Source organism: Amphiprion ocellaris, chromosome 13, assembly GCF_022539595.1.
Source record: "Amphiprion ocellaris isolate individual 3 ecotype Okinawa chromosome 13, ASM2253959v1, whole genome shotgun sequence".
In the NCBI taxonomy this organism is placed as follows: domain Eukaryota; kingdom Metazoa; phylum Chordata; class Actinopteri; family Pomacentridae; genus Amphiprion; species Amphiprion ocellaris.
The window spans coordinates 7,825,020-7,847,147 of record NC_072778.1 but is presented as its reverse complement, the minus strand read 5'-3'; the positions used below and the strand labels follow the sequence as shown (position 1 = coordinate 7,847,147).

Here is a 22,128-nt window from a genome sequence, read left to right as displayed (position 1 = left end):
CTTTTTTCACTACCCAGCAGGCCTTGCTTTCCCTGACCACCGTGTTAGCTCGGAGCGCTTAGAGAGCACAGCCCTTGTTACCGGTGCCCAGCTGGGGGTTTCTGCATGCTGAGAGGCAAGCAAAGAGCAAAAGGCGAGTTTGTGACACAGTGATCTCAGCTCAAGTGAATTTAATTCCCTGAATGGATTTTTTTGGGGTGAGAAATTGACTGGATGTGTTATCAGCAATATATGCTTTGCTTAGAAATATAGTCGGTAGTTTCAACCATATTGTTGTTGTAATTGTAAATATTATGTTTATGTTAGCAATGCAGTAATTTCCCTTTATTAGTTATTAGTATGCCTGTTGTGTTAAACAACAGAGCAAGGGGCTAAAAGTTATTGATGCAATTATTATGTGATGTACAGCATCCAAAACTTCATTTGGAGAATATGAATAAGATCAGAGTTAGCTATCAACAAAAGGTGCTGACATTGCTTTTAATTCTGTAACTTAATACGGCTGTTTATCAGTAAGTACAGAGAAGCTTGGCATTGTTTTACCCACACTGTATCACCATTGTATATTATGATTGCTTCAAAATATGAGACCTAGACTGAGTGTTTTCTTCTCTTTTTTAACCTTTTTATTATAGCATTATAATATTGTATAATATATGTTCTTTTGTGTTGCCTTTTCCCTCTCTCTGTCACCTCAGTGTTCATTGTGTTCAATTCACTATGACATGTGTTGATTTTTTCTTTAGCTTTCATTCACCTGTGTACATGTCTGACAGGCATGCCTGAAATTATGTACATTTTTACCTTTGTCGGCAGAAAACAGTAGAGACACTCAGGAAACATTGGAAGACAGAGGAGATATCGCAACAGAGGCTGCGGTCATACTGGCAGCACTGCAGTTGCCTCTTAATAGAAAAGCCACTGAGACCCCAATGACATACTGTTCTTAGGTTTAAAAAAACTCTGCAGTAAACACTTACATCGTATTTATCCTAAATAAACTTTTTAGATCGATTTGAATTTTCATTTCAGCTCTTAAATTAGGTCCACAGTTGAATGATGAATGTCATGTTGAGGGAAAATATTAAACTTGAAGCTCATTGTAATATATTTGCCTTAAGGGTGCAACTGATTATCATTTTCATTATCAATTAATTGATCAATCATATAGTCTTTAAAATTCCAGTCCAAACTATTCAAGTTACTTGAAAACTAATAAGCTCGGCATCTCAGCAGCTTCAACCAGTGATAGTTGAAAAATTTCCATAAGTGGTATCTTAAATGACGGATGATTTATTGATCAATCATTTCAGCTACCAACTCAACTTCTATAAAAATATGCTTTTATCATTTTGACATAAACCATTATTAACTATATATTCTATGGCTTCAGTGTGAGGCTTACTAATACCGACATGCTGAGTTACAGTGTTTAAAACATGTCAGCACCTTGCTGCTATAATCGAGTATTTTTAGTCAACGCTCGTTCTGTTTATGTTCACCGTAAGTAGTCATGAATGCTCATAATAATCGATTTAATGACCTTCAGCTCCTCTGTTGTTAATTGATTGTCAGGTTAGGGTACAGTATTGAATAGTGTCTCAGCAGCAGGACGCTGTTATTCTTTCTTGCTCTTTTGAGCCGGAGATCCCCTGATCTCAGCCCCGTTGTGTGGAAGATTTATGACCCTGCTCTTAAATCAATGGGGACTCTCAGTGAGGGGCTGTACCGTTTAATGGACCACTTTTTAATTCAAGGGGATTTTCCTTCTTTTAGTTTTCATAAGGGAACACTATTTAACTTTTTTTAAAAATGGTTACAGCCATTGTGAGAAATTGTAGATTTTAACCAATTCACTTTCACTACGGAGAAATAAATAGCCTTGTATGATTGGATCTGTTCTGGAGTCTGAAAAACCACTGCCTTGGCTGCATTTGTGGTTAATATAGTATCTCTGCACCAGTGCCACTAAGACAAATTCCTGCACATTTATTGCACTTGGCAATTAAAGTGATTCTTATTCTGGTTCTGATTTAGCTGTTAACCAATTTATTTATCAGTTACAGAGAAGCAGAAAGCTTGCTGAGAAAAATAACAGCAATAGTGGAGGAATTGCTAAGGACACAGTTGGCACTATGGAAAAAGGAATCAATAGTGCATTGTTGTTTCACTGTAGGCTACAGCACCTGGAAAGCATCAGAAGACTGTGGCTCACTAGTAAACACAATTCAAGTTATTTCACTGCTGGTGGGTAAATAACATAAATCTACAAAAAGCACACTTTCTGGAATGATGTAAAGAATTGCTTGTTTCTCCTCATACATGCCTAAATATTTGGTCTTTTAATAGGTTTCAGCAGCCTCGAGGGCACAAAACTCATACACTACATAATGACAATGATGCATTTCATTTCAAAGGAGGGAGGAAAAACAGACCAAAGCTAAAGTTCTATTTAAAAAAAAAAAAAAAAAAAAAAAAAACCCAACATTTTAGAGGAATTTAAGTGCTAGTGGATTAATTACAACATTCCGACTTAAAATTCAACATGGACAGGGTCCTGGGGTCAGTGATAGTAAGTCTAAATTGTATAAACTATATGCAAATGGTGTAATGTTTTTAATTGTAAGTATACTCTCCTCTGAAACATAGGAAATGTCTGTAGTTTTAAAGCTTAAATTAACTCGCTGTCCTATACATATACTAGTACATCTCCAAAATGTCAACTAGCTAAGAAAAACAATGTGACAGTGCATTTTCCAGGTAATCTAGCAGGGTTTTTATAAATGTTTTTTGGAGTAATGTCTCAACTCATAAAGGAACAGTTCAGTTTATATTAAAAATTAAACACTTTGCAGAGGCACCGTTTCCTTTACAGCCACATTTTTAGTCTTTTGTAAGGCGTTGTGTTGATTTTTATGGTGTTACAAGTCATGATACATCCTTCTGTTCACTCTGAACTCTGAGGTCAGCGGTTGGACAAACAGTGGTTGGAATTAGACTAAATATGTAAAATGAATACGACAAAGGCCATTTTCATTGTCCATTAAACACCACAGATTATTTCCAAACATCGCTTTAGTCTTATCCACACTTATCCAGCTCAGACAAGCCCATTATCAGACCAGGCAGATCCCTTAAACATGTTTACACGCAAAACCACTGCATTAGCACTGCATTGTGTCACTGCACGGGACACTACATGTCTGTTTTATAACCCCAAGTCATGTTTGGTAGGATATTGAGGGGAATTGCTCTGCAACACAGAGTCAGGGCAAAAGGTAGGAGATATCTGAGTAAAATACACAAAAATACAGTTGTAACATGTTAGTAAATAATATACATTAGGAGAAAAATACAGTAAATTGCACTTCCAGCAACCATAAGATATAAATACAAGTAGTAAATACAGTATTCTGATAATATGTTCAAGTATATCGTGTTGTATGTCTGCACAATATATATAGTAGAACACACTGTGTAGTAGTAACACAATGCTCGGTAACATTTAAAAGAAACTGAAAAACTTGCTGTTTTTTTATATAATCTAAAAACAGTTATATGAGGTGGTGCAATACAGAATCAGATGTCTTTTTGTGATCCCATGCTATTAACAATAACAGAGAGCAATGGAGGAATAGAATTATATGTTTGAGGACAATCTGTAGTTGTGTTAATGTATTGTGTTTTTTATGTCCATTTTCAGTTATCGCATATGCGTTTTTTATTCATTCCAATCAGAGATGCTCTAATAGTAAGTGTCACCATATTTTTTCCTAATACGAGGTAGAACTAAACTTTTGCTATATGTACATGTTGTAATCTCAGTTGGTTGAACAACTCCGGAAACGCACCATCGCACAAAGAGTGGGAATATTATACAGCATCCACTTTTTCTGTCAAGACAGCGGAGAAACGACTCTGCATTCGGGGGGGGGGGGCTTCTATTTCTTCTTCTTTTTTTTTTTTTTAAACTGAGAGTGTTGGCACGTGACCAACAGAAGTGGGTGGGTGGAAGGTGAGGGGATGTGGGGGTGGAGGGTGAGGGCTGTGGTGGTGGTGGGATGAGGGTGGGGGTGCAGTATGGCCGCTAGCCTCTTTCTTGTTGATCCTCAGGAGACCATCTGCGCTGGGGGCATTGATTAGAGTGTGTCTGGTGGGATTACATCTTTGCTGTTGCCATGCCAACTAATCAGCTGATTTTTTTTCCCCTCTCTCTGTCTGTCTCTCCGTTTCTCTCTCTCTCTCCTCTCTTTGCCTGGTTGTCACAGCAACGAAATACGGGAGAAGCGCAAGGGCCCCGGCAAGCGCTGAATTCAGCTAAAGGGGCGAAAAAATGTTTTTCCCCTCTCTCTCTCTCTCGCTCTCTCTCTCTCGCTCTCTCTCTCTCTCTCCTCCTAATTGGCAACTCTCTCTGACCTGAAGTTCTTTTGTCTCTGGTGTAAACACACCCCTCTCCAGATTACATTTATTTTCACATTTTAGAAATAGCTGGATGGTTTAGAGGCCCAAGGACAGATGCTCTGAATGAAGGAAGCGAGCAGAGTAAATATTGGGAGCATAATAGCTCGCTCGATGCTACAAAGTCCTTGAACGAATTCCAAAAACGAGACAAAACACTTCCAGCGTTTTTTATCAAAATCATGCCTGGCCAATAAACACTGATTTCTTTTTTGTCAGTGTCCAAATCAGTTGACGGTTGCCAGCCTGCCAGCTGGCTAAAGATTACCGAAAGAGGTATTGGAGAAATGTGAAGTGACACTGACTTTGTGATCTTTGTCCAGGTTTGTACAGAGGGTCGTTTGATACTGGAGTTTGCCTTTGATGATCTGATGAGGATCAAGACGTGGCACTTTACCATCCGGCAGTACCGAGAGCTCATCCCCCGCAGTATCCTGGCCATGCACGTGAGTGTGACATCATTAACACGCGACCAAAAGCCCACATCTGCCCATGTTAGGTGTCACTTTTTGAATACTAACGAGGGTCTCTGCACCCTGCTAAGACACTTTTTAGAAGCTATTCACGAGCATATGAAATTTAAACGCCAACAAAGCAGTTTGGAGGGATTTTTGCAAACCAATTTATTTGCAGACATCAAAGGCCACCGAGGATAAAAAAGGGCCCTTGTCTGAAAAAGGAGAGAGAGAGAAAAAAAAAAACAAGGTCGAATGAATAATCTGCTTAATTCCACTAAGTGTAACACACATTTAGTCACTGGAGCTGTGGAGTGTAGTTGGAGCGAGCAGAAGGTCTTCTGTTTTCAAATGAATGTGAACTGAAACTGTACAATGCAGCACTGCAGTTAGGGGGGAAAAATGCTGTATTTCATAAATAATCGAAGCCATATTACATATATTCACTCTGGCCTCAACGCTATACAATGGTGCTTTCATATGTTTCATAAGAGCCCAAGGGTTGCAAAGCGCCCTTTCTCTCTGCAAAACTTTCTGTACATGCAATGGCAGTTTCACACTGATGTTGCACGTATAAACAAGTACCCAGGTCACTTTTATCTGAAACTAATGATGGAAATTTTACAAGATAAAGTTGAGGTAACACTTCACATGACACAAATTTGATCTGAATACCGTTGCAGTAAAGTAAAGAGTACAGCAACAAGGTTAAATACACTAAGAGAAACTAAAGGTTGCTGTAATAATTTTCTCAAGTGTAATCTTCTTTGTTTAAAATGAAAATAGACTCAGTTTAATAAACTATGAATTGCTCTGAATGAGACGACTTTTGTTTTGAGGGAGATTCTTCTCATGTCAGATAATTATATGTTCCTGATTTTTGCAAGTTTAAAGAAAACCTAGTAGTAATTAGACCAGCTGTCTCTCTGCTTATGTTTTCTACTTTGAACTGAATATCCAGCAAAAGAGTTTCTAATTTTGTACATGTGCACTGCCGGATGTCATAACAGGCAATATCATCTTCTACCTCATGAATGTGATATTTGATGTGAAAATCGTTGGATGAACTTGCATTCTGCCCACAATTGGTCATTATCAATCACAAAATTAATTTAGAAATCTATCAGTTAAGGCTCCTCTGAGAGACATTTTTCTTTACGTTATTCTTTTTTTTTTCATATTCCTGCTGTTACTACACAATTATTATTATAGCACGAGCGTCTTTCTATAATTGTCTTGTCATGTTTACAAAGGTTTTTTGTGTCTGACGAAATACGAAAAAAGCCACCACAGATTGATGAAGTCAAACATGTTAAATATTCCATCCCTGAAAAAGGCTCTGGTAAGAAAATTACAGTGGAGCTAGTAATGTATAGTGTTCCTACATGGGTTTTCCTTTTCTTCATAGTGGTATGTAATACAGTCACTATACATGCAGTTCCTCCCCTCTGCTTGATGAGTAGAATAGGATTCATTCTTTGAACATTTTCTATTTACCCCCGTGGACCTAAAGGTGTGTGTAAGAGGCAGCGTGTACAGCCAGCCTCTTTTTTTTGGCCAAATCTTCATATGAATTTCACTCACCAATAAATTGGCCCCTCAGGGTATTCACTCTAATTCCTGGAGAGTGGGATATTGTGGGGTATTGTGGGTCCTGGCCAGATTTTCAGTGATTTGTGTGTGAGTGTTAGTTCACTCTTTTGATCGCTGCCTGGACTAATGAAAGTGGATACGGACACATGGGAGTCAGAACAGGAAAGTTGAAACTGCAGAGTCTAGTACAGATGTAGCTGTTGTGGAAGGCCCACTTTTTTTGAAGTGAGCCGAACTACTGCTGCTATTTGTTTATTTTTACCGTCCCTCATGAGGAATTATTTGGAAGAGAAATGCTGTGTGTTCTTAATAAATATACTTTTTCGAAGTTTACAAAGAATGAGCCTGCAATTAATGTTAACCACTACTGACTGACTCATCAAATTGAACAAATATCTCAAATATTTTACATTTGTAGATAAAGAACTAACATTATTAATCAATAATGTGGTGTAAAAACTTTCTTATTAACAGAAACAGTAGCATTTAAGTCAGTGCTAAATTAGGCAAAGCAAACCTAAATCTTTTGCATATCATGAGGACAAATAATAAGTGCAAACAATAAAGCACTTGAATGAACAGGCTTAATTTTTATGTTCATTAAAACACTTATGAATTAGGTAGTATGCCATAATATCTCAAATGAAGACAGATAATGAAATAGTGGTCGGCACTCGTACAACAGCTGTGCTACAGTTTTTCTTCACATCTCCCCCTCATGTACAGTTCAAAGAGAATTTCAGCCTCATAACAGACCTAATTTCAAATGTCAGTTTAGTGCCTCTGTCAAAATGAGCGAAAATCATCACAGTTCAGCTCTTCAGTTCCTGCAACACCCACTAGATGCTCACTTCAGAAAATCATCTGTCAATAACAACACTGTCAAATTTTGTGCTCTTATTTTTATTCATATGTTCTTCTTAATAATGGTTTTAGGACTTCTATTACAGAGGGCACTCAGGACTTGTTCCTCTAAAATGCTATTATCGTCAGTCCTTTAAGTGACCTGCTGCTGATATCCTGTTTGTTTTAAGTTTAGTTTTTGCTGTTATAATTAAAAAGCAGAGCTGGAGGTATCCTTTACTGAAGGAAAAGTAAGAATAAAATACTCAGGATAAGCACTACCTTCATAATCATACTGAAATTAAAAGACAGACATATGTGCAGAAATATGTACTTACAGTACTGAATGTCCACCAGTTATCTATACAGTGATTCATCCTGTTCAGAGGTACAAAACAGCATTCTAGTTCTATATCTGGCTGATGAGCTGTTAAACCTGGCAGTTTTATATATTGTTGGGATGTTTCAAAAGACCTTTGAGTGAAAAAAGTAACTTAGGTAAAAAGTGCAGTAATAATCTTGTAGTGATTTGTCATGGAATAGGATTCTAAAGTCACTACAATATGCAATTAATCAAATGAACTAACTCAAAATGAAATGTTCTTACTTTATTCCGCTGTAAAAAAAAAAAAGTAGATGTGTTTGTACTGAGTTTGTAGAAATACACAGTTAAATGTAACGCAGCAGCAAAGAACAATAACAGCTGTTCAATACATCAACAGCAGCAGTAATACAGTTTCTAATCAACACATCTGCACATATATAGAATATGCACTGCATGTTTTTTACAGTACCCTAATTGGGTATAAATAGTAGAGACTCACGAAATATATTCTGTCACTGGACTAAGCAGCAGCGGATGCAACAATCGAAGTACTCTAGGAAAAACTGAAAGCATTTGTTTAGTCCCAAAAGCTGCCCTTGTGATTGTTATACTGTCATATATGTTATTATTTCATTATTATTGCTGATGCATTTAAATGGAAGTAGCACTCACTGTTGTGGCCGTTCGAGGCTGACCTAATTCTAATACTTCATCATTTGTCTTAATGTGCACCGTACCTACAGGCTGCAGCTGTCAAATGGGTGTAGTGCATTTAAATGTGCATAATTTCCTCCATGAATTCCAACTTCAAATACTATAAAAGACGTACTTTTAAGTTGAGTACTCGGGTGGATTAGGTTGCATCCTGGCTTCTCTCGGTTAGAGTTTGAAGCATGTACTGTAAATGTCCACTGACACTGTCTTCATTGTTTGAGCTTTAATATTTGAACCACTGCTGTTCATCTTAAACTCACTGTATGTTCCTCTGCAGTTTGTACTCTGTTATTTGTCTGGCCTCTTGAACTGAGTGTCTCTGTCGTCCCTGCACCATATGTGCAAGTATTTACCACAGAGATTCTTGACGCACCGCTGTGCCAGCGCTGCCAAATGTGTGTAAAGTACGTTCAGCCTAATTCTGCTTGATGACTTCAGATTATGATCCGTCGGTTGCCAATAATGCACACTAGTTCAATTCTCCCGTCACTCATGTTGGTCTGCTGACGGTACAAAAGGACTCCCTCGCTTCCCTCTTGACTTTCTCCACACAAAGATGTGACTGGAGATAGAATTATGCATTTTTCATGAGGCAGTGAATGCAAGTGTGCTCACTGCTTCTGCTCAGTCTGGGCTATGTTTTGCTCTGTCAATACCTACAGCTTTTTATGATTTCAACGCTTATTCGTGGAGCGGCAAACAAGCTTAGTGAATAATCGTGTCGTCAGATGCCTTGCTGTAATTGCTATCTTCGCTTTTTTTTGTTTTCTTTTGTTTTTTGTTCTGTTCTTATTGAAGATTTATTCTGCACTCCTACACATACTGTATAATCACTCAGTTGCAATTCAAATTTTTTGAATTGATTTGGATGGTGGTCAGTTCTCGACCACTTCACTCTGAACTTAACAATTTAGCTTCACAATAAGCCAAAAGACAATGCAGAAAATGTCAGAGGCGCTACATGTGCAGATTTTTAGCTATAGTTTTTAATAGCCTATAATTACTTACTTGATTTTCTCTGCAGTCCAGACTGTATATACATGCACTCAGCAGCAGCATCAAATCCAGTTGAAATTAAAAAATGGAAATTTGTTGAAACCTTAATTTTTGACTGTCAACAATCAAACACCTTACATCCTTATGCAGTCAGGCTTTGAAAGCAATGGACCGAAAATGTGCCCGGTGGCATGAGAAAAGATTTATATTTCACTTGGACAGCTTCATTCATTTTTGTTTTCAGTTTTAAAACAGGTAAAACAGAGCCTCTTTCCTATATTTCTAAAATACCACACAACAGTCAGCTTTCTCCATAAGCGGCTGTCAGTTCTAGAACACATTACTAACACATTCCTACTAAGCAATTGTAGTTTTATTTTAATTTCTTATCATCATTTCATTTTACTTTCATGTCTGTAGTGTATTGTAAAGCAACAGCTATAAACTCTCTGTGCAGCACGCTGGTTTCATCAGAACTACGTTAAAGTACATTTTTCCTATCAGCTTTTTTAAATGAATAAAAAGCCTAAAACAAAGTAATATTTATTAATTAAGCCATGAATTGACAATAGTGTGAAATGAAAGCCAAAAATACTTCTGTTCAAGTTCACTTAGCAACAATGCTAAGTAGCTGCATTTTATGACTCTGGGCTGTGAAAGTGTCGATTATGCATTGCCAGTGAATGCCAATTAGTCTGGTTGTAGATAATTAGTTTTGTGGTATTCGGCTGAACGCAAACATAAAATTATAGAAATGTTGCCGGCATTTGTATGTATATTAATATGAATATCACTTTTTGTTTTGTTTTCATTTTCTCTGCTTCTGACTTTAGGCACAAGACCCTCAGGTGCTGGAACAACTGTCCAAAAACATCACTCGCATGGGCTTGACCAACTTCACCCTCAACTACCTCAGGGTAAGTCCTCTGCTTGTGTGTGTCTGTGTGTGTGTGTGTGTGTGTGTGTGTGTGTGTGTGTGTGTGTGTGTGTGTGTCTGACAATGACTATGACTGTCATTCTGCCTTTGTTTTTGTTCTTATCTGCTCACACTAGATGCACACCGAGGAACAATTCCTGTCCATTTTAAAGCACAGTAATTGATGTTGCTTATAGCTTCTAACTAACGCAGCATAAAGTTGTTTGTGTTATGTGGAATATTCATGCTTTATCATATTTAATGTGGTCCTAGGCAATTTTTGCATTACATACTGTGAAATAAATCTGTAATGTTTTATTCAGAATTTTTGCATGTGCAGGTATATTGAGGTTTTGAATGTCTAAGTTTTTGGCATTGTTTTCTACTTTTCTCACACTCAGTTCTCGCTCATAATGTGAGTGCAAATGTAGCTATTTTTCTCTTTTACTGGAATAGAAAGCTTATACTGTTATTTATGTGCTGAACACGTCTTGTGACTCTTGGGCGTTTGAAACTTGAGTGTATAATTTCAAAAGTATACGGCATCAAAACAAAAAAATAAGTACCTATTTCTTCTTTACTCCCTGCATATACATATTTTTCTACCTGACCGCGGCAATGTAATTTACGGAAATAGGAAGTATAAGCCGGCTGAATACATTAGTGATTATTTCACAGGGTTCTGTTTGTGTTTTTCGCCGCCACAGTTGACTGACAGCTACGATTTCCAAATGGGAGAACAAGAGCGAGCGGGAGAGAGACGGGGAGAGGGAAGAATTAATTGGATACAGAAAATTAGCATAACATTAATGAACGCTCCCTGTTGAGACTCATAATTGTGAAATGGCGCGCGAATCAGGGAACGGCACCGCCACTGCTTATAATAACTGAGTGAAGAAAGACACACAGAGAAGGAGAGAGGGAGCAGGGTGGCTGTTTTTGTTTTTCTATAACAATGATTTTCCATACAGAAAGCAACTGTAATGCGGCTGGAAGAAGAAAATACATAATTCAAGTATCTGTAATTACACAGTAAAGGGTTAGCTTATGCTCATTCTTTATTTTAGTGATTCCGATGGTCATTGCTTCATGAAGGAAACAATGATCATGCCTTGTTTTCTGTTTGTGGACAACATGCATTTTATTGAAGAGGTTAAGCTGTTTGTGTCTAAGAAATCCCAGCTTACCTCAGTGGTCCTGGAATATTTCACAGAAATTCTTGGGTGTCTGCTAAATTATTCATCTTAACAAGGTATTTAGCATTGTTTTGAGGTTTCCTTTCTTTTCAGTAATAATGAAAACATCAGTTGATTGAATTTGCATTTGCCAGATTGCCTGTAAGGAATGTCAAGAAGTAAGAAAGAAATGCTCAGTTACAGATTCAGCATTTCATAATGGTTTCCAGCCATTTTTTAAGTTGTGACCCTTAATATGAATTAAACTTGATTACATGGATTCCCTTTTATGGTGGGAAGAGGTAAAAATTTCCAATATTTCCACAAGAACAAAAAAAATGATGACATAAAAATCCAAAAACCAAATTTTCTTTCCTCCTACCCCCAATAATCATGTCACAATCCCTTTAGATCCATCCTGCGACCCCTTCTAGACATCTTGATCCTCCGGTTGGGAACCGCTGCTGTGTGCTCACTGTTATTCAACATGTCATAAACTTTGCAAATGATATTTTCCCCCACTGTTATCCGAAGGTGGCAAGGTAAAATACACCCTTTCCTCACATTAAACCAGCAATAGTCTATCTCTGAAAAAGGCCTTTCCCACCGTTTATCAGTTCTTCCAAGAGAGACTGACGGTTTCCTGACTAAGGGGTTACAACCGGCCTTTCTCTCCCTTTCACAAACACACACACTCTCTCTCTTTTTTTTTTCATTTGGAGTATTTAAGCCTTTCCATGTATTGGAGCTGCCGGCTTCCTACTATTCAGCCTGAAAATAGCCCTTGTTTTCAGGCTGAGAGCCAGGGCTTGTTGGCTGAGCTGGGGAGGGATATTACTGTGTCAGGAGGGAACTATCAGAGGAGAACACGGGATTAGTCTGCTACAGGGATGTTCACTTTACCTCGAGCGGCATAGCATCAAAACACTGACGTCCTAGCACAAACATCACTATGTTTATGTAGGGTAATTTGGCGTAAGCAGCTGAGTCTACGGTTGTTAGAATGACTAGTTTAAAACCCCTGACTGGTGAACATCTCTGGTTGGAATACCCGTCATGTTAATACATTTCTGCTAGAATTCCTTGTGTTGTCAGGCGATTTGTATAAAAGCCTCAAAGGCTGTTGTACGTGTAGCGGTAAATAACAGATACTGTACATGATCCGCATCTCCTCAAAAGTTTTTCTTTTATTCTTTTCAGATTTACCTCCCAAGTCGCTGTACAGTACGACTGGATATAGGATGAGCATGTTGATTAGAATTTGACATCAGAAAAGTAGGAGTGGTGAGATGCTGAAGGTCAGATGAGATCATTTGAGCATGCAGTGAATGATTAACAGTCTCCTTTCTTTCAGTAATGACTGTCAGAGCGCCCTTGAGCAACCTAGTAAACCCACGCCTACTTTCACTGCAGCAGTTTTGACCTTATATTGCACTCCGATTGGGAGACACCAGCAGCAACTCTGTGGACTTCTTGCCTAGTTAGCCATATAAGAAGCTATAGCGACCCGAATCACCCACTACACATTGAATGCATTTACAATTGTAAGCTTTTTACTTGTTTTTCTGTGGATGGATCTCTGAAAGAAATGTATCAACATTAATTTCAGCAGGTGTCCAGTAACAAAATATGCTTGCGTTGAAGTGACAAAACCATCTAGTAGCCATAGGAGGTAGAAACAGAGGAAGCAGCGGGACATTGTACCGCCCCACCTGTGGATGGACGTGGCTACAAAATGTTAGACTAATGCAGGGCGCCGCTGTTCGCGTTTAAGGTTCTGTGTCACAAGCCATGTGGTGGTTCTGGTTAGATACAGGCATATGTTTAGGCAGGTTTTGGAGGGGTTTTCTGAAAACCCAAATAGCCTAAATTATACCACTTAGCAGAGCCAGAAACTGTAAAAACAGAGAGAATTGTCAGATTTTGTACTTTGCGATGATCCATGAGCTACTTCGTTCGTTGGTAGACTTACGAATTGAAGCTTAGTGATGGAGTCGGATGCTTGCTACGTACATCCACCCTTAAAGATATTTTGCAACTACTTCCTGTTTTAGATGTAAGTTGTTTAAAGCTATATGAACTAACAGTAATGCTGCTTCTCTACAAGTGATGACTGTCAAGACTGTGCAAGCAGCAAGTAGTTTACTTAGAGATGTTTTATTTTTATTTTTAAGTTGAATGTAGAGGAATCATAAAGTGAGGAGGAGGAATGGCAAGCAAAAAGCAGATGATGTACATTGTAACCATGTTCCTTCTTTATAGTTGAGTCTGAGTTTGCTCTAAAAACAATAATTTTAATTGTTACAAAACAGGACATTATTGGAAATTTAATGGTCAAATTTTCCACCACAGGGAAAAGTCAGGCAGGAAAACAGAACAGTTTTATCCAGTTAGAGGATATAAAGTGGGCAGGCTGCCTGGAGTTTGATCCCAGCGCTGCCCTGTGATTGGTTTTATGTGGCCAGGCCTATGGCTGGCCAGTGACTCCTCTCCAGCTCCACCAGCAAGCATCTGGATGGTTACTGGTGCCGGAGAAGGCGGGATGACCAGCTGGTAATGTTATCCAGATGTTATCTGGATAAGCTAATCCTGATGTATTTAAGATGACAGGCTGACCCCTGGTTCCTCTCACTGCAGATCACCAGAGATTTACAGTTTTCTTCAGACTGAATATTGTACTTAAGGTCTTTAAAAGGAGAATATTGTTGGAGCGCAGTGTGGGAACATGAGAAACAGAGAATAACCAAAGAAATGTGTGCAGCCGACTATGTGTGCATGAACATGTACACATTTTTCTGTTAGGTGTAAACAGCAACAACGTCTGCTCATATTAAAATGCACGAACCTGCCCATCTTTCTGTCTCTGTCTGTCTTCTTATACTTTGTGACAATAAATCTGTTTTTTAAAGATATTTTATTAATGGTGTCTGTAAAAACTCGATTTACTGCCTAATTAATCACTCAAAGTCAGTCTGCGCCTGATTAACTGAGCAAAAAACTTAGCATTTTTATGGATGTTACTTTGACAAGAGTAACTGCGTTCTCTCATCAGTTAATCAGCTTTAACTGAACATGTGATTTGTCCTGTTGTGTCTGCAGTTGTGTGTCATCCTGGAGCCCATGCAGGAGCTCATGTCAAGGCACAAGACTTACAACCTCAGCCCGCGGGACTGTCTCAAGACATGCCTATTCCAAAAATGGCAGAGAATGGTAGCCCCACCAGGTAACTACCCACAAAGCACACATCTGGATAATGTTTTGCAGTGAAATCTAGAATTCCCACAAATCTGGAAGACGATAAAAGAAGAAGAACTTAGCAGATAGCTCCAGATAAATCCTCTGTTTAAACAGGTTATAATAATAATAATGAAAACTTTTAGTTTACGTCCCAAATAACATCAAATACATTTTGGACAGTGACTACAGAAATACTAAAATACTTTTCTGAAGTGCTACCAATCCAATAGTAAGAGTTAAACGTTTCCTCTACTGAGCTTTTAAGTTTCTCCTTTTCCTTTAAAACAGCTTTTAATTCCATCCCATCACTCACTGTGTGGGAACATGAATATTTTCACTCAGAATGTGTTTTCATTGCATCATTTATGCTCGCAAATTTGCCATTATATGTCTTAATCCCTTAAATATGTTTTGCCTGTCAGGTATGTGAAATTAATCAGAATTCAGGGTTGCCTCTTGAATCTCAACCTTGCCAATCTTAACGGGCCTCTCAGCTTTCCATGATTGATGTTTGTGGGTTGGTTTCTGAAAAGTACCAGGCTTAAATCGGCTGTGTGGTCTTAAGCTGGAGAGAAAGAGTAAGCCGAGTTTTTTTGGACACATCAGAGTGGCTGCAAATTACAGCAATGCTTAGCGAGGCGTGACGAGATGTCTTTAAAAACCAACACCAGTCAAAAAGCCTTTGACTCAGACCTGTGTAACTTTAATTAAGAGTGCCGGGTGTAATCAAACTAGTAGATCCAGCTCCCCGGCCAGCGGCTCCCCAGCGTCGACGACGTTCTTCAAAGAAAGGAAAAAACAGGGAAAGAAAAAACATAGAGAGCATTTTATGAATATAAAGTCTTTGGGAAAAAAAAAGACTCCTGTATTGATGGTTAATAGCGTTCATGGAGAAAGACCGCAGCTTTTTATACAATCCTCAATGGGTGATATAGTTTCATCGTATACTATATAGGGATATGTGTGACATATTTAATGCAGAGAACCACTGATTCTTACTTCTAGTCAGTGATCCTCAGTGTGTTTTGTCATTTAAAAAAGCTCATTTCATGTCATCAATCTATATTTTGACATGACGGTTGCAGCCTGATCTTTGCAGTTTAGCTGGAATTGGGGTTTTCCTTATTGGTGGCGTGTTGTTCCCCTTTTCCTGCAATTCTTCTCCAGCTTGGAAACTGGTTGGGATTTAGCCAGGAAGGAAGCCACAGGCACATTTATGCTCTGATAAGTTCTTTTGGTGGAAATGGAAGTGATTTTAGTGCGTCACCGGTTCAGCATCGGAGGAAACCAGTCGGATAACAGAAATGATTGTCTCTGACAATAGGCTCGCTTTTCTTTTGCACACACGTCTGTCAAAGTCAGGAATCAAAAGAGAAGAGATACTGATAAAAATTCCCCTTATTGTTTTGATTTATAGTTTCACTTTTTGCTTGTATCATGAGTCGCTGGTTGTTATAACTGAATATGAAAGCATCTCCCTTGGTGTGATTAGTAAGAACCTCGAAAAATGTATTTCATTTTCAGACATCTGTTTAAAGATCACAGCAGGGTTTTCTTGTCTCTCTTGAGATTAAAAGGAATAATGTTTTCTAACAAATGTTGGCAGGATTTGCAAAATCTTGTCTTCATAAATTATGCACGACATAAATTATTTTGTAAATACTAGAAACCCTAAGATCTCTATTTAACCTGTGTCAGTACTTTATATCTTTTTATTAATAATGACTTCACTTGTGATTTAATTGTACCTTCAGGAATCATGTATAGCTCATAAGTGGAAGAATGTCTTTCATCTAAGCCCAAGTTACTCAGTAGTGTTAAGTAGCCTTTGTAAAGCATTGAATGTTCCGTTATTTCTCTCACTTTTCTCTGTTGTTGTCTCTGGTCTCCTTCTGTCTTAAATTGTTTAAGAAATCATTTTACCACCTGAGTAAAATAAAACTGATTTTGGCTCCGGTTTCAGCTGGACACCCACAGAACTTCAAAACGGAAATATTTCCCACAAATCACAAAAAAGGTATCTTCTCTCTTACACTGTCATTTGCCTGTAGTCTTACAAGAAAGCAGCATTCTAGTGTTCGCCGGAATGCACTGAAATACATTTTTGTGTGCAATTTTTTCATGGATGCTCAACTGCATGTTGATAAAGTAGTCCTAATACCTGCAATAAGTAACAAATACAGGTTAGATACAGTCTGTCTTATGTAAAGACACACCTCTGGTAAAGATTTGGCTAAAACATGATGATTAAAACCTAATGTACCCATGCTTAGCAAATCAAGTCTACAGGAATTAAGCAAATGTGTTAGAGCGAATACAGTATAAAGGCAGATTCAGTAAGACAAACACAGATGTGCTTTCTGCCTCAGCAGAGCCGTTTTAATCTGGTTCATGCTATTGAGGAACACCACAATCGCTGCTGCGCTGAAATCATTAAGATTTACATTACGTTGAGCATCGGGGTCCATTGTTGAGCATTTATGCAAATGAAACAGGGGTTCTTTCTTACTAGTGCATGTCTTGGGAGATGTTAACGCTCGTGTGGTTTCACCTCTGAAGAAAACAAAGCATGGATCATTGTAGAATAGCGGTTCTTATCTGTCTAACACGTCTTTGTGTATGTGTGCTTGTGTATGTGTGTGTCCTCTTACTGCATGCAAGCATGTACACAGGCCTTTTGAACAATTTTGTGCGCATGTCTTTCTGTCTCTACGTGTGATTTTGCCTGTCAGAACATCGACTGTATGACCTCACACACACGTTCACACTGCACACACTCCTACACCTTGTCTCCGTCTGTATGCATTATGTTCTTGGCATTGCCTCTGTTTGTCTTTGCTGGTCGCGCCAAAGCTGAGCCCGCCCGACAGACAACCACGAAGAGGAGGAAACGGAAGAACTCAGCCAGCAGCGCCAACAGCAGCGTGGGCACCACCGCCAGCAAGAAGCGCAGCCCCGCCACCAACTTCAGCCTCTCCAGTCAGGTACCTGTAAGCATCAGCCCCACTCGGTTTGCCTCCTCTTTTATTGCTTTCTATATCTACACATGCATGATTTCAGGGTTACATGCAGACATGGGAAATTCCTAATGGTATTGCAGCTATTAGGTTTAATTTATTTGCACAAATGAGAGAAAGAAAAAAAAAACTCCAGGAGGAGAGGGTAGAAAAGAAACTCAAAGCTGTGTAGTGAGACAAAGAAACCCTGAGGGACTTGTATGAAAACATCACGCCCCGAAAGACAAAGAGAAAATACATCAAATATCATAAAGAGTGACACAAACGACATTAAAATCATCAAAGCTGAAGACAGCACAAGAACAGCTCGATTTATAAATAACAAGTAAAGAAGGTGAACGAAAGTGCTCCCCTGCTGCTTTGCTGCAGGTTGTATCACGTGACTAACTGGTGTAGCTGCGGCCTTAATTTCCACCTAGTGATTCTCAGAATAAACTTCTCAGAATATTTATGTTGAAACAGACCCTGTTGCTCAACCGAGTGGCCGTAGGCTTGAGGTTATAAAAAACAAGAAAAGAAAAAAGGTTTGAATCTTATGACCAGATGGGAAAATGTGGGCGTGGAAAATGACACTCTGCTCTCTCAGCCACCACTCTTTAAATGCCCTTGAGCAAGGCACTGAACTCACAACTGCCCAGAGGAGTGATGGCAAACTGCACTTGTACTCAAATGTAAGGCAGAGTGCTGCTGTGAAAGAGCATCTCTGATATAAACAAATAAATCAAGTTAAAACTTCAGACCTTCCATGTTCATTTAGGATCTTCTGTTGCAACCATTTGGTCAGTTAAAGACAATGATTGTGAGGTTGCTTGTCTGAATCCCTGAACTAGATTTATGAGTCCGTCTGATGTGGGATTTTCTATCGATATCCATTTTGTGCATGAAAACATACTATATGATATATCAGCCAACATACATTGTTTTACTCTTGACTTCATCACTTTTGCACCATTTTAAGCAGAAAAGCAGCTGAAGAGTAAACTGAAATGTCACACTAGTGGGACCGGAAAGATACTAAAAGCCTGAGCAGCAGCTGTAAATTACATTGATAGACAGTGAAAACACCAGAAATATTTAATCTTCAACTTACCAAAATGGGGAAAAAAAATTAAAATGCAACCTACAGTGCATATATTGCACGTGTGACTGTCTACTGATATCTGTAATAAGAGAATGACAGCCAGCAACATTAGTGTGATTACATTGTGGTCAGGTAGGTCAAAATTATTTATTGGCTGATGGATTTTTGAAAGCTCATGTAGATATTTTTGTACTCAGCCGTCAGCATCTTCTAAAAAAAAAAAAAGCATATAAATTGGTTTAACACTGCATTATTCTGGTGGAAATATACACTTATCCCTGCCTGTCTTTGTGTATGTATCTGAAATTTATTTATTCTTGCAAGTGGAATATTTTTATGCATTAATGTCGTAATGTGTTGTGTTGAAAAAGTCCCAAATCACCACACAATAACCTTTAAATTTGGAAATTCCATCACAGTTTAAGTGCTGTGAATAACTATAACAATGACAATAATAACAAATAATCAAATTCTGTTTCTGAGAAAAGCAGCATTGCTAAGTTTAAGTTTTAAAAATATCATGCCTTGTGACTCTTATCATTATGTTTCAGGGTATAACTGTCTGATTTGGCTATGTCTCCATAAAAGGCCACTTGACACAGTTAGAGGTTAAACAGCCTCTTAAACAGCTGAGTATTTCACCACATGCCTGGCACCCCCCTTGAGAATTCGATGCCGCTGTGCCTGTGCTGTCTGCAGAGGCTCTACTTTTTTTTTACCATACACTGCTCATTATACACATACCGTATTAGAGTTACACTACTGCATCCAATTTACTGTTGCGTAGCCGCGCCGGTGCAGCACTCCACTGTTTTAGAACACAGATCATTTCCGCACAGCTAAAAGTGCGCTGGTACCAAACGTAAAAAGGAATATGTCGACGTTAAAGTGTCGCTGGTTGGCATTAATGCGTTTCTATCTTGTACGCGGGACTAATTCAGTTTAATGGGAAATTTAAGGGTGCTAATGCCTTTCAATGCAGTAGATGCAGTATAGCATCCCAGGCTCCCGGAAATTATGTTTATATACTACTAATTTGTTTCCAAAGAAGACATAATCCTTGGTGATTCTCCCTGGGAATGTCTTTTGTGATGTAGGAAGCGCTGCCTGTATGGACTGCACACAGACTGGTGGGTGTATGAAGTGCAGGACTCTGCAGAACGCCTGTGGTCAGATTGAAAAGCACTTTGGTTACTGGTAGAAAAAGATTGTGGGTTCAGTTAAATTCTAATAAATTAAACTTGCTGTGTTTGGGGCTTGAATCACTTTTGAGTTTTTTTGTCATAATTGGTTAAAATAATGATCTTTCTCTAACTTTAACCAAGTATTGGTGGCCACACAAAAAGTTTTTTAACTATATGAGAGGGTGTGATATGTGAGGTTTGGATATTGGCATAAAAGCCAGTGAAAGGCATTGTCAGTGTATCTTTTTCACATATATGTAAGTAATTTCCAGGCTACCGGGTTGAACACAGAGGCATTGTAGAACTTGTACAAACTCTAGGTAACATTCGGTTGAAGAACTTACAACCAGGTAAACTGTTTCTCTAATATCACATCACATCGGGGTTGTTCTTCTGCTGGTTTTCTTGTTTTTCCAATTCTACTCTTGAATAAGGACCACACTCTGGGTCACCTGAACGCACATACTGTACTGACTCTCCATATTCTGTCCTGTGGTTTGCTGTCTCGTCATATTTTGAGATTTGTTGCTCTCGTCTTTTACCTCCGTCTCACACATACATAATGCACATCTCATACACACACACACACACACACACACACACACACACACACACACACAGCACGCGCAAATTGTTTTCTCTCTAGAAAGCCAGCGTGGCTCTGTGCCAGCTCTCATTATCACCGATATCTGTATACACCCTCCACCCCCAGCCCCTTCCTCCTTCACATGCACACTCTCTACTCCATCACTGCCCCCCCTCCACCCCTCTCCTCCTCACCACCACCACCTTCCCACCCACCCACACACACATTAACACACACGCACACAGCAGCCGTACCACTCATGTCGTGCATTCACACGCCTCTTAAAGACTGGCAGCGTGGCTGGTAACATGCTGGTTACATATGTTGCGCGCCTGCTGTCTTTGTCTGAGAAGTTGTTCGTTTGTGGCTGAACACAAGCCTACGTGAGCCCAATAACAATAAGGAGTGGACCCTCGCAAGGGGAAGGGGGGGGTCTACCGGCGGCTGGAGGAGAGGAGGCTCGGGTGGGGGGGAAGGAAGGTGGTGGTGGTGGTGGTGGGGCGTCCATAGAATGAGCAACACTGACCTCTAGTGGTCCGACTGTGGAACGTGTTGCGTTTTTAAATTTATTTATTTATTTATTTCTCCCAGCAGGCCTCTAGCAGCAATTCCCAGTTATTTCTCTCTGTAAGAGTGTAACATATGAAGCGAGCACAAGACATATTGTCGAGTGAACTCTTAGCCGACTTTCCATAAACTGTACATAAGCAGTGGATCTCACACTAAACACAATATGAGAATTACATTCACGACGTTCTGCACTAACGTAATAACATGGAGTCAAACGGCACACAAACAATATGTGTGCTCATGAGTCAGTCTGGCCTAGATTTATTTTAAGCAACTCAAACAGCCTTATTTCATTATTTATAGGCACAAATATAATTCTTATATATGTTTCATACTTCCCTCACCTATATGTAATCAGCCACGTTGTTAAACTAGTCCAGTAATTTGGACTAGTTTATTATATTCTGTATTTTGAATCCTGTTAAAGCACATGAAAATACTAAAACCAACAATAAATAGAGCCTCTGACAAGCATTGAAGCAATAAACGCAGCTCTCAATATGCATTGGGGCATAAAATATAAAAAAGTAACCTCCAACCAATGCAGTATTTACTCCTGTTTGAGTAACTTTGGGTATAAACAACACTGCCTAGCTGTTTCTGTAATTACTTCCAAACTGTGAATTTGTGACCTTTTTAAAGTATTTATATTTTTAGTTGGAAGGAATGAGCTTGAAATGTAGATTGTAGGTTGTGGTCTTTTCATGAGCTTTGTTCACAATAAGAATCACCCTTTAACAGTTTTCTGTGTTGTAATTGTGAGGAGAACAAAAAAAAAAAAAAAACAAACACAGAAGACAATATTAAAACTGTGGCACCTGTCAGCTAAATTTGAAGACTGAAGGGATGGAGGGCCGGTTCACAGCTAATTTTCAGCTTTTTCTTTTGCTGCTTTAAGGGACAATTACGTCCTCCTGTCTGCTTGTTGTCACCCCAATTCCGCCAAATTCCCACTTGTTGTTTTGGAGGCCTGAGGAG

General features: G+C 38.9%; 1 protein-coding gene across 8 annotated transcripts in view; it reads left to right on the top strand.

The window, feature by feature from the left end:
- Nucleotides 1-22,128, top strand: part of ldb2a (LIM domain binding 2a) — a 130,056-nt gene that overhangs the window by 102,960 nt on the left and 4,968 nt on the right. For 2 of the 8 annotated variants that reach the window (XM_055016700.1, XM_055016695.1), the window contains exons 4-8: nucleotides 4,782-4,904; nucleotides 10,218-10,301; nucleotides 14,575-14,698; nucleotides 16,676-16,729; nucleotides 17,551-17,702. In XM_055016700.1, the coding sequence (XP_054872675.1) occupies nucleotides 4,782-4,904; nucleotides 10,218-10,301; nucleotides 14,575-14,698; nucleotides 16,676-16,729; nucleotides 17,551-17,702 (537 nt within the window). Of the gene's footprint in view, nucleotides 1-4,781; nucleotides 4,905-10,217; nucleotides 10,302-14,574; nucleotides 14,699-16,675; nucleotides 16,732-17,550; nucleotides 17,703-22,128 lie in introns of all 8 variants that reach the window. The other 6 variants (XM_055016697.1, XM_023268620.3, XM_023268535.3 and 3 more) reach the window with 6 other exon arrangements.